The following is a 22,416-nucleotide window of genomic DNA, read 5'->3' on the forward strand; positions in this document are numbered from 1 at the left end:
AACACGTACCTGTACCTATACAGACCCAAAGCTCAGCCACGCCCCACCTATAAAAAAAACGTCCATCCTACCCATTCCCCTTCAAGTTCACACCCTCTGCCTGGCCACGTCCTTGCCTACAAATTCACACATTCTAGCCGCTATCTTTAAAATCTCACGTTTCAACCAAGCCCCCCGGCCTATAAAAACCCAGACCTCGTCTTGTCTCCCCTGAGGTCCTCAACTGGCTGCTTCGTTTATAAAAATCTGTTTAGCTCCTGAACTGGCAGTGAACTCACAGATGAAAGAGATTTTTTAATTCTTGTTTTTCATGGATGGAAAATATCTCCGCCCTGAAATGCAGAAAACCACAGATGAGATTCTATTTCCGTTATATAAAATACCTAATTTTGACATCACCTTGAAAATGGTACAGGTTTTTCAAAGTTTTTGCAGAACATATGGTGGACGTGTTAATGACGAAATTATTAGATTGTTTGAGCAAGTCATTTGTTATGTTGTGCAGTGTATAATATCTTGCTCTATTGTAACCATTCGTTTTTATTGCTTCATCTGTACATTGGATACGATGGTGCGTAGCCACTATAGCTATTTGCTGTTCAATTACACACACCCCCATGTATGAAGGAAAATCCCACTGGTGTGAGGACAATTAGCTGCAGTGCTTGTACTCAGCTCTTCTTGTATCCCGGTTTGCTTCATTGCAAATAACTACAATTTCATCTGGCAATGCATTTTCTTATTTGAGCATGAAATTATGCAGTCCCTGTTTATCACCCAGGCTATTTTAATTGTCCATGCAGAGTTCTGCCGAATCCATTGATCCGTTATAATGCAGGAATCATTTATGTTCCAGCAATACAATATTGTAATGTTTTCCGGGCTGTGATATCTAGTAGAGGCTCTGAGCGTGGATTGGTGTGTGTGCTGTTTGTTTTGATTCGTCTGGGGACGTCTCGAGACATCTCTGGCAATGTCTTGCTAATTAAGAGTGAGGACCCCAGAAGTATCCGAACAGGTGCCCTTTTAAAAAAAGAAAAGAAAAAAAAGTGACCTCCTCCTCTGTCATCCTCATGGAAGCACAGACGACCATTCCATTAAAAATACCAAACGTCAGTCCCGGATCTGTCGGCTCTAATTATGAGCTTCCTATTTTTCTTCTTCCTTTTTCCTCCCCAAGGGGAGGGGTGAGGAAACGGGGGTGTTGCGTTGGACACGGGCTGATCGCGAGGCGGCAAACTGGCCAGCGCATGTTTTTGAGGTTAATTGGAGTGGATTGTGTGGGTCTTGACGACACGGGAGCACTGAAGCTACTGCCTTGTTGAAACCGTGGCTCTGCAGAGGTGCGTCGGTTATTCGTGTCCTCTTGGATTCGGAATGCGCCGTTTCTTTCTTTACTGTCGGTTCACATGCTAGAGCCGGGGTTAATATGCTGTAGAACGTTGACAAATACGGGGTGGGTAGAGACTGAAGCGCAGCCCATGTTTACCTCCAACCTGTCTTATCTATCCTCTCCCTGAAGGCACAACAAGCCCTTACAAAGAAACGCATTGTGTATATATTTTATGTACGTTTATTATTAAAGACCACAACCACATTCTTTTACAAATATTATTTGTGAAATGATTTAATAATCTCCTGGAACGGGAGAAGGATTAATAAGCCAACGTGGGGGACATGTCTCCCACGGGAGACATGTTTGGTTCTGCGTTTAGACCCGAGTGTTTCCACTCCACTGGCCCTGTCGCTCCGCGTCTCCGTCACGACCCCTGGATCTCCTGACGGAGTGGGAGTAGAACCGTGTGCCCGGCCTGTCACCGCCACACTCTGACACGTCCGCCCTCCGCCGCGCTCGGCGTCTCCACCCCTCGCCGGGTAATCACACGGACAGGCTCGGGAGATCCCCCACCACCGCACCCCGGGGGCGCTCCACAGCACACGCTGAGCCAATCACAACCACATAGCCCCCCCCCCCCCCCGCCAGCGTCGCTCTCCAGAACCCGTTGGTCTCAGATTGGATCCGTTTTATGGTGTTTGTGGGTCAACACACTCTGCCCCCAGGCTTGGTAGTGGCACCGGCGTGTGATGGCCAGACGCAGGGCCTCCAGGCCAGGTGTTGGTCTCTCTCCTTCCCTCACCCTTGATGTAGGAGAGGCAGCCCGTCCCCCTGGGACAAACACGCACACTTATTCCCTCACCGCCACCTTCATGAAACGGGTCATTAAGGAGCGGCTAGAGGCTAAGCATCTCGCGGATGCCAACGGACAGTGGAGATCAAACCCTGAACCTTTGGACTGAGTGTTGAAACCGTGGCCACAACACTATCCTGCTGCCATGTTTTATTTAATTTTTTTATTGAAGATCAATTTTTATCAATCAACAAGCCCTTTAAAAACCTCTCATACTTTCTTGCATCGGAGGTCTATAAAGTCTGAAATTGTGCGTTTTGTTACAATGAGAGTGGGAACTTTGAAAAAAATTTAGTAGATTTGTCCTAACAGTTACTGTGCGCCTAGTGTAAACTATTGTGCACGAAATTCCCCACTACAGGGCTCTAACGTCAGTATAGACCATTGCTCTTATAGTTCTACAGCACTCCACCTCAAGATAAGACATTATTGAGTGTCTCTGCAGACCAATGTGGGGTTTGCCTCCCCTCGTCGAACCAAGACCCACTTGGCACGTCCCCATGGCGACAAGAATGGATGGGGACCACAAGACTTTGTCCTCCAGTTAATCACCCGACCACAGTTTGAAATAATTCTAACTTTTGTGTGGCATTGGTTGACTTTGGAGCAAACAGAGGACAAACTCGTGGTGGTTGTAGATCACAGATGGAAGGTTCAAACAACCCCCTTCCCCTATAAACGTCTCAACCTCCGGACAGTCGCTCAGTCTGCATGGTAACAGTTGAACGTCTCCTCGTTCTAATTGGCTGGTGGCGTTGAGCCCCAACAGTTGGAATGAGTACTGCTTGTCAGCCTTATCTACATTCTGCATCGGCTCTGTCTGATTAGTCCTATGCTTTTTGTTATTACCAAGGATCATTTCAATATAGTACGGTGTAGTTATACAGGACACTCTTAAAACAACCTACTACCGTTGAGATTTAATCACGTTTTAAATAGAAGTTAATTGCATTTCGTCTTGGTATGGTCACCTCTTTGCCAAGCTCCTAGCTCATAAATTCAGACATTCTCCCATTTTCCAGCAAACGTACCATAATATTAAATATGGGCCAATGTGGTCTGTAACTTAAATAGTTTTTTACCTCGAGACACTTGGGTCTGATATTATGAATAGTTATTTGGATCAGAAATGAGTCTGGAAATTATTCAATTATAATTAATATAACCAGGGCTAGGGTTAGAATGTGAAATATCCTCAGAATCCTGGTCCTGAGCCTTAAATAGCAAAGAGTGTCCCCATCTCCCACCAGGTGGTGACCTGCGCTTTAATACAGGGAGCTCCTCTCATGCAACAGCAGAGACGCGACTCTCCTCTCAACCTGTTGGCCCAACGCCTCAGACATCTCTTCGCTGTTTGTACTGCTTCTTACTATTCTCGACGTCGCGCCGTCTCCTCCACTGGTCTGAGGAACAAGACGTCACGGCAGGGCAAAAATAAATGTTCCTCCCACCATTAGCTCAGAGGTGGATGAAGGTTGAGTTTATCAGAGGATTCTGGCCATCTTCGTCCATTCCTCTTCTCTCCACCTAACCTTGTTATCAATTTGTACAAAAAAAAGCGAAGCGTATTGTATTGGAGGATGGATTGTCCGGCCATCCCCCCGCTACTCAGCAGTGGAATGCAACAAGTAAGATAATTACTTCTGGGGTAGGGGTAAGCGGCGGTGGGGGGGGGGGGGGGGGGGGGGGGGAGTGGTGGTGGTGGTGGTGGTGGTGGGATTGTTCTAAGAGAATCTGAAGCGGGGCGTGCTGACATTGAGGGGAAACAAAAGGAATATTTAGCGGCCAGCACACACCCACAAAAACAGTCCCTTATGCACGAAGGCAAGTCCACACATGAACACAACGACCATACACAAAGAGGCACATAAGGACGTTAGTAATCATGCAAGTAGCCGGACACGGCCACATCGAGACGCACATTCTCTCTCTCACACACTCTCTCACATACCAACACGCAGACGCACTCTCTCTCAAGCACACCCAGACACACTCTCCAAAACACACGCACACACACAATGTCTCGCACTCAAAACACATACACACACACGCACGCACACACATGTCGCACACACACACACACACACACGCACGCACGCACGCACGCACGCGCGCGCGCGCGAATCATGGCATTTAGACGGCCCTCAAGGCAATTACCGAGATGTGTGAAACACAGAGCAGGATGTTGGGTTTTACACCCGGCTCCTCCCAAACACACCCAGAACGAGAGAGGCCATCAGAGATTCACGACCACGGCGGGTCGTGTTTGTGGCGTTGGCGGCTAGTGCTAGGGAGGGGCTTAGAGGCGGGGGTTTTCAATATAAATGTAAAACAGTGTAGGAGCCGCGGAAGAGGAGGGACCCAGCGTTCTGAGCCCCTGCAGTCCAGCAAACCAGCTCCTTGACCGCTCTCACATCCACTCAGAGATGGGATGATTCTGCTCTCATTTTGATCCCACCGCATGGTCGCAGGATCATGGGGCTATCTGGGCCTTTTGAGAACAATATATGGGTTTGATATCTGTCTGGTGTGTTAATACACCTTCGTCTGTTTTGGTACAATTATTTATTTTTTACGAAATGTAGGTTTTGTCTTGACCTTGGTTGTTGATGTTTCTCACTTTGTGAACAACCTAGTTGAGCAGTGGAATTATCTGCTGGTGACCCCAGTAAAACCTCTGGTGGTTATACAAGACAACACCACGGGCTGCCGTTGAATCGGCCGACCCCTCAAGGTGATATACCCTTCAGATTTATTGCTAACGCTAATATGAAGCTAATCAGAACATTAGTTCATTAACATAAGGTCAACAGCCGCAGAGCACACAAGATGTTTTACATATTCGTACAGATAGGAAATGTCACACATTATAAATATGGATTCCACAAGTTGAATTTACTATATTTTACCTTTTTTAATGCGTGCCAATTTTTTGATGAAAAATATATGACGAAAATCATGGGGGATTTTACACAATATCGATAATTATCAAGATATGCTTATAAGAAATAGAAGCACCGTTGTAAACAGTCTGAGGGTCTTTACATTACTGATTGAAACTAGATGACCTTTATCGCTGACTTTTCAAACCTATTATGGGATCATTTTAAGGGCATATCTTCTCATCGTTAATTGAATTATGCTATAAAACTGGGTATCACAATAAGTTGACACATCATTGACTTATTGCCCAGCTCTAATACAAAGAACTCATTACTAAAAGCCTTTTTTAAGTAGCTATGTTTCTTTCTCAAACTCCCTTCACCCATACTACCTCTTCTGTTCCACTTTGTGAGGATAGTTTGGATGCTTTTGTTTTCAGTTTATTAACGTCCGCCATTGCGCCTCACTGAATGAGCTCTCCCGTGCCCTCCAGACGACCTCCTCTAGTCTTTACGTGTATTGGCATGGAAACATGGACCAATAACGTCTGGCGTCAGGGGACGAGTGGAACACGGATACAATATCGTAACTTTAGTGCTCATTTTCTTCAGGAGGCTCGTCCAAATTGAGTTAAGGATTCACTGCTGAGCACCTCAGGGCCGGTTCTTAGCCGGCTGCGCTGTTTGTCACCTGCCCTGTCCCTGGGAATATAATAATCTTTAATATCCTCCTCAGCACAGCCTGCTAGTGCTGGGTACCATCCATCTCTGGCTACAGCTCTCTTCACGCTCCTCCTCTCTGGCCGCAATCTCCAAGCAATCTACAGTTGTCGTTCCCGCTCCCCCCCTTGATCACTTAGCATGTTGAAGCATCGCACACACACACACACACACACACACACACACACACACACACACACACACACACACACACACACACACACACACACACACACACACACTCCGTCTTTCTCCATCTCTCATTATGGCTGATCAACTTCTAGCTCCCATAGCAGCTTTCGACCCCTATTTCTTTCCTTCTGTAAAATGATCACACTTTTCTTGACTTCTCATGCAAGCAAACAAACTGGAGGTATATGCATATGCAAACGGTTAGAAATCTATGAATACGCATGCTGTGTAGAACGAAGAGTGTCAACTTCTCCACACAATTATTACTGCAATTAGAACATGGCCATTGGGAGCGGTTGAAAGAAAACGTCAGCAGCACTGCTGCTTAGGCTCCCTTTGTGTTTATTTAGCAAACACAAATTAACAAAAAACATCAAAGGACAACACTTCAATGGGAAACACATGATGGCATACACAAAGCCATTTTTTTTTTTTAAATAAGCCGTAATTCTATATTTACTGAACAATCTATCTTTTTTTTTTACTGATCTATGTCATTTTTTCTATTATTGTGCATTTGTCTATTTCAAAATTAGAAATGGACGTGCCAACTGCAGTACCCTGTGTACCACATGTTAAACACCACTGTTCGACCAGACCTCTCAAACAGTACACAGGCTTTTCTGATCACCACCCCTTATCATATTGGATGGTTTTCTTCTGTATGTTTTTGTTAATAATCAGATCATTTCCTCGCAATGTTCTCTTTGTGATTGGTTTATTGGGATCTCATTAGCTTTTCCCGTTCTCTGACCAGTGTGTGGAAGCAGTAATGTCGACAAAGAATCTGAATTTCATAATCTGATGGAATTAGTTAGCAGACTTTTTGACCGATACACTAATTTTTTTTACTGATTGTTCAGTCAAACTGAACAAGTTCAACGGAATCGATACATTTTTAGGTGGACTTATTTTATCTCACTGCTGCTCTATTACAGCGTTTCTGTTTTCTAAAGTCTTTCAGTCTGTTTCTGTGATTGTTATTAACTTGCTGTTTCTCTCAATCCGTTTTCCCTTCAACTGTTATTAAGTTAAAGTTGTAACTGTATATAATGGTCAGTAAATACCTGATTCTAAGTCTGTCGCTTTACTTTGAACAATCAAACTGCCTGATTCTAACAGTCTGATTCTGAATGTTTTCACCTGATCCTAACAGCCGGTTTTCCCTCTCTGTCTCTCCAGTGCTGGACATGGCCCGCCACGTGCCCCTGTACAGGGCCCTCCTGGAACTCCTGAGGGCCATCTCCACCTGCACAGCCCTGGTGCCCCTGCTCCTGCCCCTGCCTGGGGGCCCGGGGCAGGAAGAGCCGGATGACGACATGGACGATCAGGGCTCTGAGGGCCAGACCTCCGTAGGCATGTTGCTGGCCAAGATGAAGACCTGCGTGGACACGTACACCAACCGCCTCCGGTAAGTTGGAGAGCACCACCCTCACTAGACTGAAATGGTTTCTCAAGCGCTTTGGGCCGTGGTGGAGGGTTGCAGAATCATTCAAGACGAGACGTGAAATGGATTGGTTTAGATGTGCAGCTTTATTTTTGATGGAGATTTTGTTCCGGCAGATGTCAAGCGACGGGCAATCAAGGCTCAACAAAAATAAAATGATATAGAGCGATAAAAATACATAGATATGTTCAGGGGAATATATCAATATCTTAACAATTGACGTTAATCCTGTGAGTGTTTTAAGTTAAGAATACATTTTACATTTGTTCTCCCTCATTGATTAATATTTTATTTGGTTATAGATTTAATAGAAAGAGCTAATTAGCCAATCACACGCCATCATTTCTTTAACCTAATTGGCCTTCTAAGAAGCTTATTATTCCCCCTTGGTGTATGATTACCAGCATGCGTTTTATTCCGAAGGGGAGAATCCACTTGCATTATTTTTCATAGATTAGGCTGTGGCTACATGACTATCTCAACATGTTTCATACTTGAGGTGTGTAAACGTCTTGATTAAAGGAGTTTACAGTAGAGTAAAAATACAGCCGAGATATAGTGCGGTAGAGAAGAGACACAGCGGATTACAATAGAGTAGAATACAGCAGGTTTTCCTGTCCTGCAATTCCCCTCCTTCGTTACGCTCTTCCCCAGCCTGTTACAACAGGAACGCTTATCAATATTGCATGGACTCTGAGCATGCAGGGCAGTCAATATTTAAACCCTGAGACCCATGTTGTGGAGGCTTGTTGTAAAGGCATGTATGTACGCCTCGCCACGCCAGCACTACAACCGCACTTTAAGGACGCCATTATCCATTTAAGCTCCCAGTGCTCATCTGGTTGACATTTTGAGGATGCATGGAAACATGCGAGCGGACGGGTGTTCCTGGGCAACTGCATTCTGGGATCGCATGGCGGTGCATGGCGACACATGCAGGTCGCCGGGTCGAAGCCAGAGCTGCTGTCTTCTGCGTGGATCTGGGATAGCTCATTACACTCCCTGGAGTGAGAGCTAGCTCGCAGGAGAGCTATCTTCCTGCTCTATCGCCTTCCAGCTCTATCTTCCCTTCCAACTCTATCTCCCCTTCCAGCTATAGTCTGCTTCAGAACAGATGCATTGGACAATTTATGTGTTTATGCAGAAAATAAATGTTTTATGGGCTTATTGTGCATCTGTTCCAGTTTGAAAGCGAACAAAACTTTTGCAAATATCAACATTTATTTTCAGAGTGTGTTCGTCTCTGTGTCTGTGTTTCACATCTACGTCCTTGCAACAATATAAGTCTAGTTTTTGTGTCAAGACAAATTTACTCTGAATCTTTCATTTCCAATTGACTGCGAGTCATGTGACTGAGCTTTTGGCTCAAGAGTAGATTAAATTAAAGATCTTATGCAAGAAATAATTAGCATCCTTCAGGGCTAATGTTGAAATGCTTGGCAACATTTCAAAATGACTTTGCTACTTGGGTGACCTATCCCGACCTTGATGTGTCCCTCCTTGAACCCATGTTCCCTTCAAAGGAACACAAGCTTTTCTTCAGACTCACCCACTTCCAAAGTTTCTGGCCAAGAAACATCCGGAAATTGGGGTCTCGCCAAGGTCAAATCCAGTGTTCGGAAGAAGCAATGATTTGAGTGTGCATGAAAGATATTTGTTGAGAATAAAAGCTGCTTCAGTTATTCCTCTGCGCCAAGGCCGCTGGAGGATGTTGCAGCCTCTGCTTCATGTTTCTGTTGAAGCTAGTCGGTCTCCTCAGCTCAAAACCACAGTCTTCTCTAACCCACTGAGCCAGGCTTTATCTGTGGTTGTACTGTGATGCATTATGCATCCATCAATACATAGACAGAAGACACTTGTTTGCCTCTTGTAACCTTGTCAAAATGTCCCCATGAAAAGGTACTGAAATATAGTTTTGTCCATGCAAATAGAAAGTCATGTTTACTGTTTTGTCTCGTGAATACTCAACAACCAACTGTATACTTAATGTGGCACTTTATTATACCCCTTTCTGCCTCTCCCAGGTCAAAGAAAGACAAGAGTAAAGTCTTGCCCAAGCCGGACAGCTCGGACCCGGAGCCTGAGGGCTTGTCCCTCCTGGTGCCGGACATCCAGAGGACGGCAGATATCGTCTACTCTGCCACCACCAGCCTGAGACAGGCCAACCAAGGTCAGCACGCAATCGCACGCTTCGTACTTGCATGCATACTCCCATATGCATGCTCACCCACTTACTCATACTCTTGCTCTCTCGATCTCTCTCTCTCTCTCTGCTTCTCTTTCTGCGTCACTCTCTCTGTCTCTGTCTCTGTCTCTGTCTCTGTCTCTGTCTCTCTCTGTCTCTCTCTGTCTCTCTCTGTCTCTCTCTCTCTGTCAAACTTGTGTGTTGTACGTGTCCTGTGTTCCTCGCACACAAGGTCCGCAATAGGAAAGTTGGACTTGTTGTCCAAGTATAGCCAGAAGAACCCAGCTCCATGATGGACGGTCGTTATTTCAACCTCATTATGCCTCTGGCCTCTTCGAAACCTGCACCACCCTCTGAATACAGCACGTTATTATGATTGCTTTACAGGGTTCAGAGCCAGGTTGCCGTTCATTCTTGAATTAATCAATTCCTCGTTAAGTCTGTAAAATGTCTAAAATAATGGTAAATTCCCTTCCTTCGTTATCCATACTCTTTTGACCAGCATATCAAAAAAAGTTCAATGAAGTATTAATAAAGGAAGTATTCATTTAATGATAATCTGAAAAACAATACCTGTTCTTTAAAGTTTTACATTTCCGAAGTGGGTACACGGCAAAGACTTAGGTATTCATTTGCTTGATAAATTACTTAGCTGCACTTCAGTCTGCTTGGAGGTGGAGATGTGGGGACGTGTAATTGGTTAATTAATGCTATTGGAATGGAGAGATAGAGAGAGAGAGAGAGAGGAGAGAGGAAACATTTAGTCTGGCAAAGCCTCGATATCCCAGGGCCAACAACACGACAACCATAACTAGAAATATCGACAGTTGCAGACTTTTCTCTCTTTTTCTCCCTCTCTCCCCCTCCCTCTCTCCAACCGTGGGCCCAGTAAGAAACTCTGGTAATTTCATGCTCAGTGCATATCTCTCGCTCTCTCTTGCACTCTCGCTCTCTCTCTGGTGCTGGTATAGGAGTGCCTGTGAGCACCATAAACCATCCATATGTAAGTGGTCTGTTAATTATGTCCGTGTGTGAACTGTTCTGTCTAGCCATCTATTCTCCCGTCTCCCTCCCACCCTTTAGTACCACCCGGAATAGGCCAACGTTTTACTTTATCTCTCCTAACCATGGCAGCTTAAATGTGCCTGTGAAGCGGGCTGGGATGGGATTGTATGGGGATGTAGGAGGTTATATATATTCAGCAGTGGGGAAAATGGGGAAGTAACCTACTGAGATAAAAAGCTTATATTTATTCTTATAGTTATGCGACTTAAATATATATGTTAACCATTAAAATGAACTGATCAGCGTCGTTCTGCATGAAAGAATAGCAGCACAAACAAATATATTGGGATTGGACTTCTGTTGTCTTTTGTGACATTCTCTATCCTGAGATGAATTTGAAGATCGTTTGGGGTATTGTTAGCTACTGTTTTGACACAAAGTACCAAATACGGAGCTCTTTTTCGAGTCTTCTATTCATTCGTTTGTGTGACGTAATGTTTTAAATGGGAAGTGCTTTTAGTTCCATCGTATGATGCAATGTTAATTCTGCATAGGGTCACTGTCTGCCATTATCCCTGTTCAACACAGAAGTATAATAAATATATTATTGGCTCATGGTGCAGTATTCTCCTAATTTTCTCTCACTATTTCACAATTTGTCAGTATTACTCTCTCTCCCACACGCCATCGCAACTCCTGCTTTGTAATTCTTTCAGTTTCTTCTTCTCTGTTGTAAATCTCTCGTCCACTCCCTCGCTGCCTCTCGCTAGAAGAGTTTAGTGTTTTGACCTACGTGCGTGGAATCTTCAACTGGCCATTCATCTACCGCGTTTGAACCTGAAACCATCACATTCTTCTTTAGCTGGCATATGCATATGACTTTGGCTAATGATGCAGAGTTAAATTCGAACCATGCCTCTCTCTCTTAACCCTTCCCTCCCCTCTCTCCCCCTCCAGAGAGGAAGATGGCCGAGTCGTCCAGAAGGACGTCCAGCCGTCCCAAGCCGCTGTCTGTCCTGAGATCCCTCGAGGACAAATACGTAGCAGCCATGAAGAAACTCCAGTTTGGTAAGTTGTGGGTCAGGTGTCGCTGTTTTATGCACAGTATGTGTCAGACATTGAATGCAATTCAATATAAATATGGACGTTGAGTAGACCTGCTGCTCCTGCTGTAGAGAACAGTGTCTACTGCCTGTTCTCCCATGTGTGCATCCCTGGAGCAAGACACACGCTCTCTTGCTCTCTCTCTTGCTCTCTCTCTTGCTCTCTCTCTTGCTCGCTCTCTTGCTCGCTCTCTTGCTCCCTCTCTCTCTCTCTTGCTCGCTCTAGCTCGCTCTCTTGCTCTCTCTCTTGCTCTCTCTCTTGCTCTCTCTCTTGCTCTCTCTTGCTCCCTCTCTTGCTCTCATCCGAACTTCCTCTTTGCTTTCCTACCATCTTATCCTCTGTCTCTCCTCTCCCCTCTCCTTTTCTTCCTCCTTGTTATCATTCCTCTATTTTCCCCCTCTCCTCCTCATCTCCCCACGCTCTCCAGGGATGTCTGGATTGATTCCAATGCGTTTCTCTATCATGCTTGTGTCTGTGATCAGGATGACGTGGGATGTAACGATGAGTGACATCAGAGTAAACAGGTCTTCTCCCCCCAGTCTTGACAGAATAACATGAAAGGGAGAGATGAGGCATGACAAACCACTGGGTGTTTGACTTTATTTTAAAAAGCTAGTGGGCTGGATTGCAACCATGTGCCAGGGCGTCTGTACTCGATCTTAAACGTCGATAAATTACGACTGCTTTATCAATTTACACAGATTTGATGTGCAGTGATTAAAAATAACAAGTAAGATGAGTAATCAGATGATGTCTGTGATATTGTGTCAGGTTATTATTATCCTAAACATCAAATGAAAGTGTCGGTACACTTCAATGGTTTAAGGGGCATGCTAGACTTTTGTTTCGGGTGTCTGGGTTTGAATAATCCCAATCTCCAGTCTTACCTGTAGGCATCCTTGATGATAGTCGCTATGGATAAAAGCATGTGCTAAATGACTCAATATAAATGAATTAATATTAATGAGTGTATGGGTACGGTCACAGGCTGCTCAAGAGCAATGGTGACTTATATTCACCACCTCTCTCTCTCTCTCCCTCTCTCTGCCCACCTCCTCCAGACACCTTTGAGATGGTGTCGGAGGACGACGACGGTAACCTGGTGTTCAAGGTGAGCTACCACTACATGTCTCAGGTGAAGAACGCCAGCGACGCCAACAGCGCGGCCCGCGCCCGGCGGCTGGCCCAGGAGGCGGTCACCCTCTCCACCTCCCTGCCCCTCTCCTCCTCCTCCAGCGTGTTCGTCCGCTGTGACGAGGAGCGCCTCGACATCATGAAGGTACGTGCTCCTCCTCGGGGTTCTCCTCCTGATGCTGCTCCCTCATGTTCTGCTCTTGTTCTTCTTTCTGTTCCTCATCTGTTGTCCTGCTTATGCTCTCTGGAGGTTCTCCTGCATCTGTTCCTCTATGTTCTCTCCTGTCCCCTTCTTAGTTTTGTCCTCTCTTTTCCTCCTCATGTTCTCGTCCTTATGTTCTCCTCCCATGTTCCTGTGGGTGCTGGTGTCCCTTCGTTTGACAAATGGATAATGAAGGGCCCGTCTCTAGCTCATTCAATACCGACCACCAGCTCTCCAGATTATCCAACATACATAGGTCATTAAATAATGAATTATGAATTAATTAACCCTGACCGATCAATTAATTGGACATAACCTGGAACCATTTCCGTATAATTGTCATTTAATATAATCTCTTAACAAAGTCATGATAGGGTGGGACCGCATTCAAAATGTTGTATTGTTGGAACACAACATATGCTTTATCATACATAATATGCTGCCACTGAAAGGCGATGGGGAAAACAGTCATGGTGACTAGAGAGCAGTGGGGAACATTTCCCCTTGTGCCAGTTCTTCGGTCATCTGAGTTGGGTCTCTATTCCCCGAAGACTCTTCCTGATGAGGGCGTTTACTCATTTACTCCGCTGACATTTAACTAAATGTCCTCAACCAGCCACTTGATGGATGGCCTGGCTAAATGTCAGAATGCTCATGTTCTGTGCTGGAGAAACTCAACTGCGTGGCGTCTAAACAAACGGCAGCATGGTGGGAGGACTGGCCTACTGGTGGGAGTAGTGACCGAGAGAATACAGTGTTCACAGTATTTACCCAGAGCCCCCCCCGGCTCCCAGTCGCAACACTCACCAGCCCCTGCCCATCTGGCTGTGAGATCCTTCTGACGATGAACCCCCCCCCCCCCCGCGCTCATCGGGATGTGCACTCAGTGTCAAGGCTCGAAATGTCCCCCGTCAAAACAAGCTGCACACATGAGTGACCGTTATCATCATCATCATCATCATCATCATCATCATCATCAACGTCATCACCATCGCCCCCATGAAGATGATTTTCAAGTGCTGGGTGCGAGCGCTTGGTGTGCACCTTTCGACACAGTCCGCTGGTCACTACTCTGGGCTCAGCATGCTTCATCTGGATGTCCCTTCCCCTCTTCCTTTCCTCTGCTCTCCTCTGGAAGTGAACGTTCCACCTCGAATAGCTGCTTGCAATTATTTGCAGTCTATATCCAACATGGGTGCCGTTTTTGTTTGTGTATTTATTTCCAAGGGTGAAATAAGGGCTGAATGTGAATTTTAAATAGTCTATCATCATCATTCAGGTAAATGTCATGTCCAACAGCACAGCGATTTCTATAAGATAAAAAACTTAGCTGTTTGGGAAAACATTTTTTTCCCTCTAAAATAATCAGTTTAAAAGCGTTTTACTTTTTTATATCTCAATATTAATAGTTAATACCATGGGATGAGTACATTTTTAATCAATAGATAAAAATTAACCACTAAAAATTTCATTAATCCAAAAAAGCAGGCATGGTTTCTTTTACGGTATTTAAAGTTGTTCCTAACTGCTGTAGACCGATACATCGGGTTTGTAACGGTTCTTAATGTTTCCATTGTTTCTCGGTGTGATTAATGAGCTAATCTTATTAGCATAGGAGTAATAAATTGGGAGTTTACAGATAAAAAGAGCTGCCTTACCCCATGATTTTTCCTACGGTTGGGTTCCAGTGTTGTAGTGCAGGGGAACCGCTGTGTAAATGTATTTCATCCCTTCTGTTGTTGTTTCTACAGAATGAAATGAGTCATTTATCAACACCCCCACCACCACCTGTTCAGTTATCTTTTCTTGTGTGAATGAATCTCCCTCCTCGAATGTCTCTGTGATTCCGATTTTCGTTGTTCCTTTAAACTCATTTAATTTCGGTTGTTCCTGTTGCATTGTTTTCCACGTTCAGCACTTTGTATGCAGAGAAACCCGAAAATTCTTCGGCTTGGTCCAAGGCTACAGTGCCTTGGACCAAGCCGAAGACATTTGAGACAACATTCAAGTGCATGTTAAGAGCTGAGGTCTAAAATGTGGTCCGCTGAATGTCCATGCAGGGCTGAACTTAACCTTCCCCTCTCCTCCATTCAGGTCCTGATCACGGGGCCGGCCGACACGCCCTACGCCAACGGCTGCTTCGAGTTCGACGTGTACTTCCCCCAGGACTACCCCAACTCCCCCCCCCTGGTTAACCTGGAGACCACCGGGGGGCACAGCGTCCGCTTCAACCCCAACCTCTACAACGACGGCAAGGTGGGTCAGAGGGCCACGCTGGGAGGGTCGTCGTAATCTCAAGACGAGAACCGCGTCACGTGGACGTTGAAGAAATAAACAATCAAATGGATTTTGCTTTATATTTGTTATCAATGTTCATTGTACCAATGAAAATCATCCCTTCAGCTGACTCTGATTGAAATCATCATCCCAAAGGGTGGCTTTAGCTCTCACTCTGGCAGCTGACTACAGGCAAAATGTAGATGTTTAGAAGCAGCGGTACAAATGGATTGAAACAGTGATTCTTACCCGGGATGTCTGTGTCTACCCTTGGTGAGAAGGTTCCGGGGGCCTCTTGTAGATAGATTTTGCGTTTGTTATGCCTACAAAAATAGAAGTACGCCTCAGTACCTCCATTTTATATACTTGGAACACTACAATAATAACACGGATGCTACATGGTAAAGTGATTATATTAGGATTATATTATTCAAAGGAATATGTATATGGTGTGGTGTATTTCTGCTGTGGTGGGGGACGTGTGACTGAAGTGTGTCCTCTCCAGGTGTGTCTAAGCATCCTGAACACCTGGCACGGCCGGCCTGAGGAGAAGTGGAACCCGCAGACCTCCAGCTTCCTGCAGGTGAGACGCAGGCACTGCAGAGCTCTGATTGGTCCATCCCTGCACCACCCCAAGGTGGTGCAGGATTGGTCGTCTTGACAACGGCCCTGAATGTGGCGAGCTCTTAATTGGGCCGGCAGCGCGTTGATAGATGCACATGTGATGTTAATTAAAACCAAACACGGACTCGGCTCCGCCTTAGGGTGTGCTGTCCTCGCTCATGAGGAATCCCTGGGAAATGTTCAGATAAAAAGAACAGATTGAGGATTACTGGACTGTTTCAAACACACATCAGCACACGTGTGCCCAGAGGCCTCTGCCACTTTTGTGTGTACTGTGTGTTTGTATTAGTGTTGTGTACTTTATTAGTTTGAAGTTAGGAGTCTTATATCAGTGGTTAAGCTTCATCGTGGCTCTTTTGGTGCATCTGTTGAACACATATCCACACACCACTAACCCCTGCTGAGGTGCTTTAGCTTACAGGTGGTATAAACCTGCGTCTGTGCGATGGTATTTGCTAATGTCTGTAGCTTAAGGGCTCTTCACTCCCGGTCTGTTGCTCGCTTTACCGAGAATAAATACAGTGTGTGGTAATAGACCATAAAATCCAGGCTTAAGTAGGGAAATTAAGCCTTGGGTGCGGTCTACATATGTTAAACCAAAACTGATTAGGACAAATTCAGTTGCTATATGTCGTTCTGTTGGGTATGTTCATGTCACGTTGGGTGCCATATGCCAGGGGCCCTTAGTTGACTCTTTAGTGCATTACTACAGATGCTATAGCTTGCGATGACGCAGATGACGCACTCTTTCATTCTTCATTTCTTTCACCCATCTCTTTCTTCGTCTCTCCCCTCCGTCTCTCTTCCTTATCTACTTCTCTGACTCAGTATCTCTTTCTCTCAATTGCTCCCCCTTCTCTCCCTTCTCTCAGGCTCTCTGTCTTCATTGATTTGTCTCTCTGTCTCTCTCTCATTCTCTCTGGCATCCTCTCTTTTTCCCCGACCGGCTCACTGACACTCTGGCTCTCCCCTCTGTCCCCACCACTGTATTAAGCTGTCGCACACGCAGACTCGCATGTTGAAGTGTGCCTACGCCCCTTCATCATCATTTCCAGTCAGCCACGCATCCTCGGTGTCCATCGACTCCATCTCCCCCCTCTGATATGTCTGCCCCCCCCCCCACCCCCCCACCCCCCCCACCCCCCCACACACACCCCCCCCACCCCCCCCCCACACACACACACACACACACACACACACACACACACACACAGTCGATCAAGGCGGGTCGCAGTGCCAAGACAGAAAAAGCTCCATCGATTATCGCTCTAGTTAGCAGATAATGGAGAATAATAATAAGAGAGACGGAGGCCGTGCTTTAGGGAGTGGGAGGAGGGCGGGAATACAAATCCAATGATAAACAAGGAGCGTTATTTCACCCGAGTGGGGATCAGCGCTGAGAAACATCGAGAAGGTTGACGTCCCAGATCTCAGGGCGTAGCTGGAGGGGAAAGGTTTTGATTGTTTATCGATCGTCTGCCGCTCTCCATAATAAACCTTGTCTTCGACGTGTCTTTACTTTGTCGAGCAAGCTCTGCATTCGCCTGGCCTTGCGTGCATTGGTTCTAATCAACTCCTCTCCCTCCAGGTGCTGGTCTCGGTCCAGTCTCTGATCCTGGTGTCGGAGCCCTACTTCAACGAGCCGGGCTACGAGCGTTCGCGGGGCACGCCCAGCGGAACGCAGAGCTCCCGCGAGTACGACGGCAACATCCGCCAGGCCAGCGTCAAGTGGGCCATGCTGGAGCAGCTGAGGAACCTGTCCTCCTGCTTCAGAGAGGTAGGCGCCGCCCACCAGCAGCCTTCCTTTGGCCGGCTTCCTCCCATCCCCTCAGTGTCGGCGGGAGGGAGGGCCGAGTAGGAGGTGGTGTCGTAGAGAGATGGAGGCTGAGAAGAGTGAAGGCTTTGTTGGAGGAGAAAGGGGGGGGAGGAGGAGGAGGTGGTGTTGGAGTGAGGGGAGGTCTGGGCGAGAGAGGGGGAGCAATGAAGGGAGGGGATGGGTCGGTATTGAGAGATGGCGAGATCGTAGGAGGAGGTTGGGAGAAAGATTGGGAGGAGGGGGTGATGTGAAGGAATAATGTCATAACAGAAACAATATTACAAATGTGGTGATATGAATGGAGGAGAGGGAGCAGACGGTGAACCCAACTGCCTGGGTCTCCACTGTTTATTAATTTATCATCTCCTCGACATAGCCTGCAGGAAGCTATATTCAGTCACTATGTGTGAGTGTAAACAAGGCGCTCGAACAAAGCGGTTAAAACAGTGGAACTCACAGACGACATCATCGTCCATCAACAACAAGGAACTAAATGAAGACCCCAAGTTGTCCCCTGGTCTTTACGCTAGCCAAACTATCTATCCGTATCTCTTTGTCTCCCATCCTCCCTTTATCTCTGTCACACTCTCACTCAATCTCGCTTTCTTCTCTATCTCTATCTTCGTTATCTCACTCTCTCCTTATCTCTCTCCCGCACACTGACTCTCTTTCAGAGAGAAACCCTTGCTTTCACAGTTCAGACAAACAGATATTCCTGATTCAGAGAAAGAGACAACTGAAGGGAAAAACGGAAGGGGGAGATATCTACTTAAGGGTTAAGGGAGTTGGAGACAGAGAGATTAAGACAGGAGGGAGAGGGGGGAGAAAAACCTAGGGTCCCCAGTAGTAGTGGGGACTGTTTGGGTGGGTTGTTGGTTCGATTCCCTCCGTCTCCCGTAAACCACAATCACACTCGCAAGTTTCTTTGATATGAGAGTAAGGCCTTATGTTGAGGCAAAATGTTTCACATTTTCCGAAATGTTGGACCATGGACGTCCCTGGTCCATGGTCAGCATTCTCCGTTGGTCCGAGTTGGTAAAATGACCTCAACGGTCCATCTTCCCAGAAAATGCAGGACTCAGATTTATTAGCAAATAAATTAGTGAGATGAACGCCACAGGCTGCATGATGGAGGTGCGTCATGAAGCTCAACCCGTCTCAAAAATAAGTCTCTAATGTCCTCTAGCACGCGTGGCCGGCCGCCCGGTTATTGCCCACGTGTTAAATATGATGTCCCCCCCTCGGTCCCCTAATGGGATTAGGGTGCGTTGAGTGAGGCGCTGCGTCGGCCGCCATACGTACCGGCCCTCAGTGAGTCATCGCTGCCCGCAGGAGAGGCTTCAGCCGCGGACGAAAGGTTAATTGTTTTATTGTGTCTCATATCATCTAAGTCTCGGGCAGCGCAGCGTTCCGCTATATCACCGTCTCCACACTGCATTGAACCGCACTCGGCGCCGTGTTCACGTGACCACCAGACGTTTAGCATCGCTATGTCTCATTTGGCATCACTTCGTCTGTTAAAGCTGATTTGTGCCTTAGGTTTAGTGTGTGTGTGTGTGTGTGTGTGTGTCGGATTGTATTTTGGTTTGTGTGTGTGTGTGTGTGTGTGTGTGTGTGTGTGAACAGAGAAAATCCATGGTTAACATGTCCTATTTATAGAGGAGGATGGAGGTGGAATGGAGTGAAAGCTTGAATAATGCAACAGGAGGTTGTCATGTGGAATTAGGGACAGCAGGCCGTGTGTGTGTCTGTCTTTGTGTGTGTGTTGGAGGCACATTTGTATACGTGGCTGTGTGCCGTGTCGCACTCTTACACCTGCTGTGTGTGTGTGTGTGCGCGCTCGGGGCTTGTCGCTGCAGATTAGGCATGCATGCGTGTTTGTGTGTATATGCTAGGGGCTTGTCGTTGTAGATTAGTGTGCGGGTGTCTTTGTCTTTGTGCATGTGCACCTGTATGTATGTATGTATGTATGTATGTATGTATGTATGTATGTATGTATGTATGTATGTATGCATGCATCTGTGTGTATGTATGCTAGGGGCTTGTCGTTGTGGATTAGTGTGTGGGTGACTATGTGCCTTTGTGCATGTGCACCTGTATGTTTGTATATGCGTCTGTGTGTGTCGTGGCAGTGGTGACGCCGGCTGGTGTGATCTCGGCGTCCGCCGGTTATAAAGAGTGAACGGCCTGTATGAGTCAAAACAGCCGATTCCCCCCCCCCTCCACTTCCCTCCCACAATTAGTCCTGATCAATGCAACCGTAGCACCAACCATCCAGAGCAGGGTTAGCACTGACCTTTTGTGCTCAAGGAATCACCTGCAAACACGGCGCTGGAATAGCCAGTGAGAATCAAGGCCAGGGCATTTGAGCCCTGAGCTAGCAGAAACCTGTGTGAACGTGGGTCAAGGGAGCCCTTGGCTTCCCTAGCCCCAGGTGAGCCTGGGGCTAAGTAGTGGAAAATTCACCCGTGTTGACGGTATAGAAGCTTGTGTTAGGTTTTATCTCTGGTATCAGGTTTATATTCAGCCGTACATACAAGCCTTCCAAACGTGGATGGGAACTCTCCCAGAGTGAGAGAGGGAGTGAGAGACATTTCAGAGGTGAGGTGAGAAATGTCAACTTCAAAGTTGTTTGAACGCTCACGCTGATCAGCGATAATTACCCTGATGATCCTCGTCTCCGAAGAATCGTACGACTATTGTTATTGGTGTAGGGAAACCCAGGAAGCGAGTGCACTACAATATCGTGGGGGTTTCCATGACAACGCCGGGGAGGAAATGAATCATTGCTCCGCCTCACCAGACAGAAGGATAGAGAGAGAAAGTGAGGGAGATACCGAGGCAGAGAGATGGAAACAAAAGAGTGAGGTAGAGAGAGAATGAAACAAGGAGGAAAGAAGCAGGGAGATAAAGCAGAAAGGGGGAGGAAGAGGGAGAACCGTAGACGGAGAGAGAAAGGGAGCACGAAAGAAAGAAGTTGAGAGGGAAAGCAATGAGCAGAGAGGGGGAGAGTGACAGTCCCTCTGTACCCAGTGATGGAGAGGAGTGACATTTGGGAATCAAACAGCCCGTTTGCTGTTTAACCCACGCAGCACAACACGCGCCTCTCTCCCGTCTTCCATTCCAACATTTCTCCAGTCAGGTGCTCCGTCCTGCAGGCAGCTCTGTGTGTCTGTTCACCAGTCCGGACCGTCATACCCACCCCCTGTCCAGCCAGCCAGCCCAGCCGCTGGCATGGTCCTAAACCCTGTATCGTTAAACACTGGATACCAAACACTGCGCACTTTATAGTCCACAAAAGGACATAGGCAGGGCTGGTTTATCTCTATAGCACCCTCTAAAGACACACGGCCACGCTTATGGTCCGCACGGAGGCTAGGGGGGGACGGAGGCAGGGGGGATGGGGTCAAGGTCACTAACGGGCACTAATCTCCCCAGCCACTGGAAAAATGAGAGCGAGAAACGTTTGCTGTTAGTGTAGCCGCGGTGCCGCTGTGATTCATGGCCAGCCTTGACCTTCTGTGTGAAGAGCGCGTCCACACATGCACTGTCCCCCGTCCTCGCACCGCGATTCCTCAAAGGTCAGATGCTCCATCATGAGGGTGTGTTACCTGTGTGTCTGTCCGCGGGTGTATTGGTATACATGTCATAGCGAAATTATTCCATCGGAAGTGCGTGTGTGGGATCTGAGGTGTTTGTGTTTGTACGCATTTATGCGCGGCGTCTCCTTCTTCAAAGGTCATTTTTCAAGACGTCTTAATCCACCTGGTTGGTGTACCCCCCCCCCCCCCCCCCCCGCCGCCGCCGCAGTGCATTGTGGGCGATCTGCAAACACCCTCTGATCATCCAAACCCTGATCAATTTGGGAGGATGGGCGATCAATAACGTTTGTTGTGACCAATACTAAACTCCACACAATACAACACCTATTACTAAATATGATACTACAAAAGTACTACACATAATTGTTAATTAAATTGCTTGTGGTTAGAAATGGGTTTGAGAATACATTTTATTGTGAGACACGCCTAACATCGTACATTTAGTGTGTACTAACCTTGTGCATGTTGGTATAGCAACCTTGTTCATGTAGTGTAGGAATTCCATGTGTACTACTTTTGTACACACTGCATGTGTACTACTTTAGTACTCACTACACGTACTTGATTAGGGAGCACTACTATGTATATATGTATGAGGGTTAGTACTGGTTGGCTGGTATTAACCCGTTCAAAGTGGCAAGCTCTTTTCGGTCACTGATCGTTAAACAGCAAACTGCTTGGCAGTGATTCCAGAGATCCCGCCTGCTCTGTTTACAAACAGGGGGCTAAGCTACTCACTGCATCCCCCAGCCTACTACACACACACAAATGCACCCCCTCGCTTTGACCTTGAAAGCACTTCCAAGACGATGAGCTCAGGGAGTGGAGCCTCATTACAAATAACTTGGGAGAAAGGGGGGAGGTAGATGGAGGGAGGCAGAGAGAGAGGACCATAGGGGTGAGATTGGAGAGGGGGGGATGGTAAGAGGGAGAGAATTGGTGAGAGGCAAGGGGGACGATGCTACGATAGGGACTAGGGCGATGGACAGAATGTGAGGAAGAGAAAGCAAGAGATTAAAGCAACATCTCCCCCTCCC

The 22,416-nt window shown here is 46.7% G+C and overlaps 1 protein-coding gene across 13 annotated transcripts in view; it reads left to right on the forward strand.

Annotated features, from left to right (window-relative positions):
* The window catches only part of birc6 (baculoviral IAP repeat containing 6), a 99,169-nt gene that overhangs the window by 73,133 nt on the left and 3,620 nt on the right, over nt 1-22,416 (forward strand). For all 13 annotated transcript variants that reach the window (XM_060072805.1, XM_060072814.1, XM_060072815.1 and 10 more), the window contains 7 exons: nt 7,166-7,394; nt 9,455-9,600; nt 11,578-11,688; nt 12,786-13,003; nt 15,155-15,316; nt 15,843-15,920; nt 17,550-17,738. In XM_060072805.1, coding sequence (XP_059928788.1) covers nt 7,166-7,394; nt 9,455-9,600; nt 11,578-11,688; nt 12,786-13,003; nt 15,155-15,316; nt 15,843-15,920; nt 17,550-17,738 — 1,133 coding nt within the window. The remainder of the gene's footprint in view (nt 1-7,165; nt 7,395-9,454; nt 9,601-11,577; nt 11,689-12,785; nt 13,004-15,154; nt 15,317-15,842; nt 15,921-17,549; nt 17,739-22,416) is intronic.

The sequence above is a fragment of the Gadus macrocephalus genome, chromosome 15, assembly GCF_031168955.1.
Source record: "Gadus macrocephalus chromosome 15, ASM3116895v1".
NCBI lineage: Eukaryota > Metazoa > Chordata > Actinopteri > Gadiformes > Gadidae > Gadus > Gadus macrocephalus.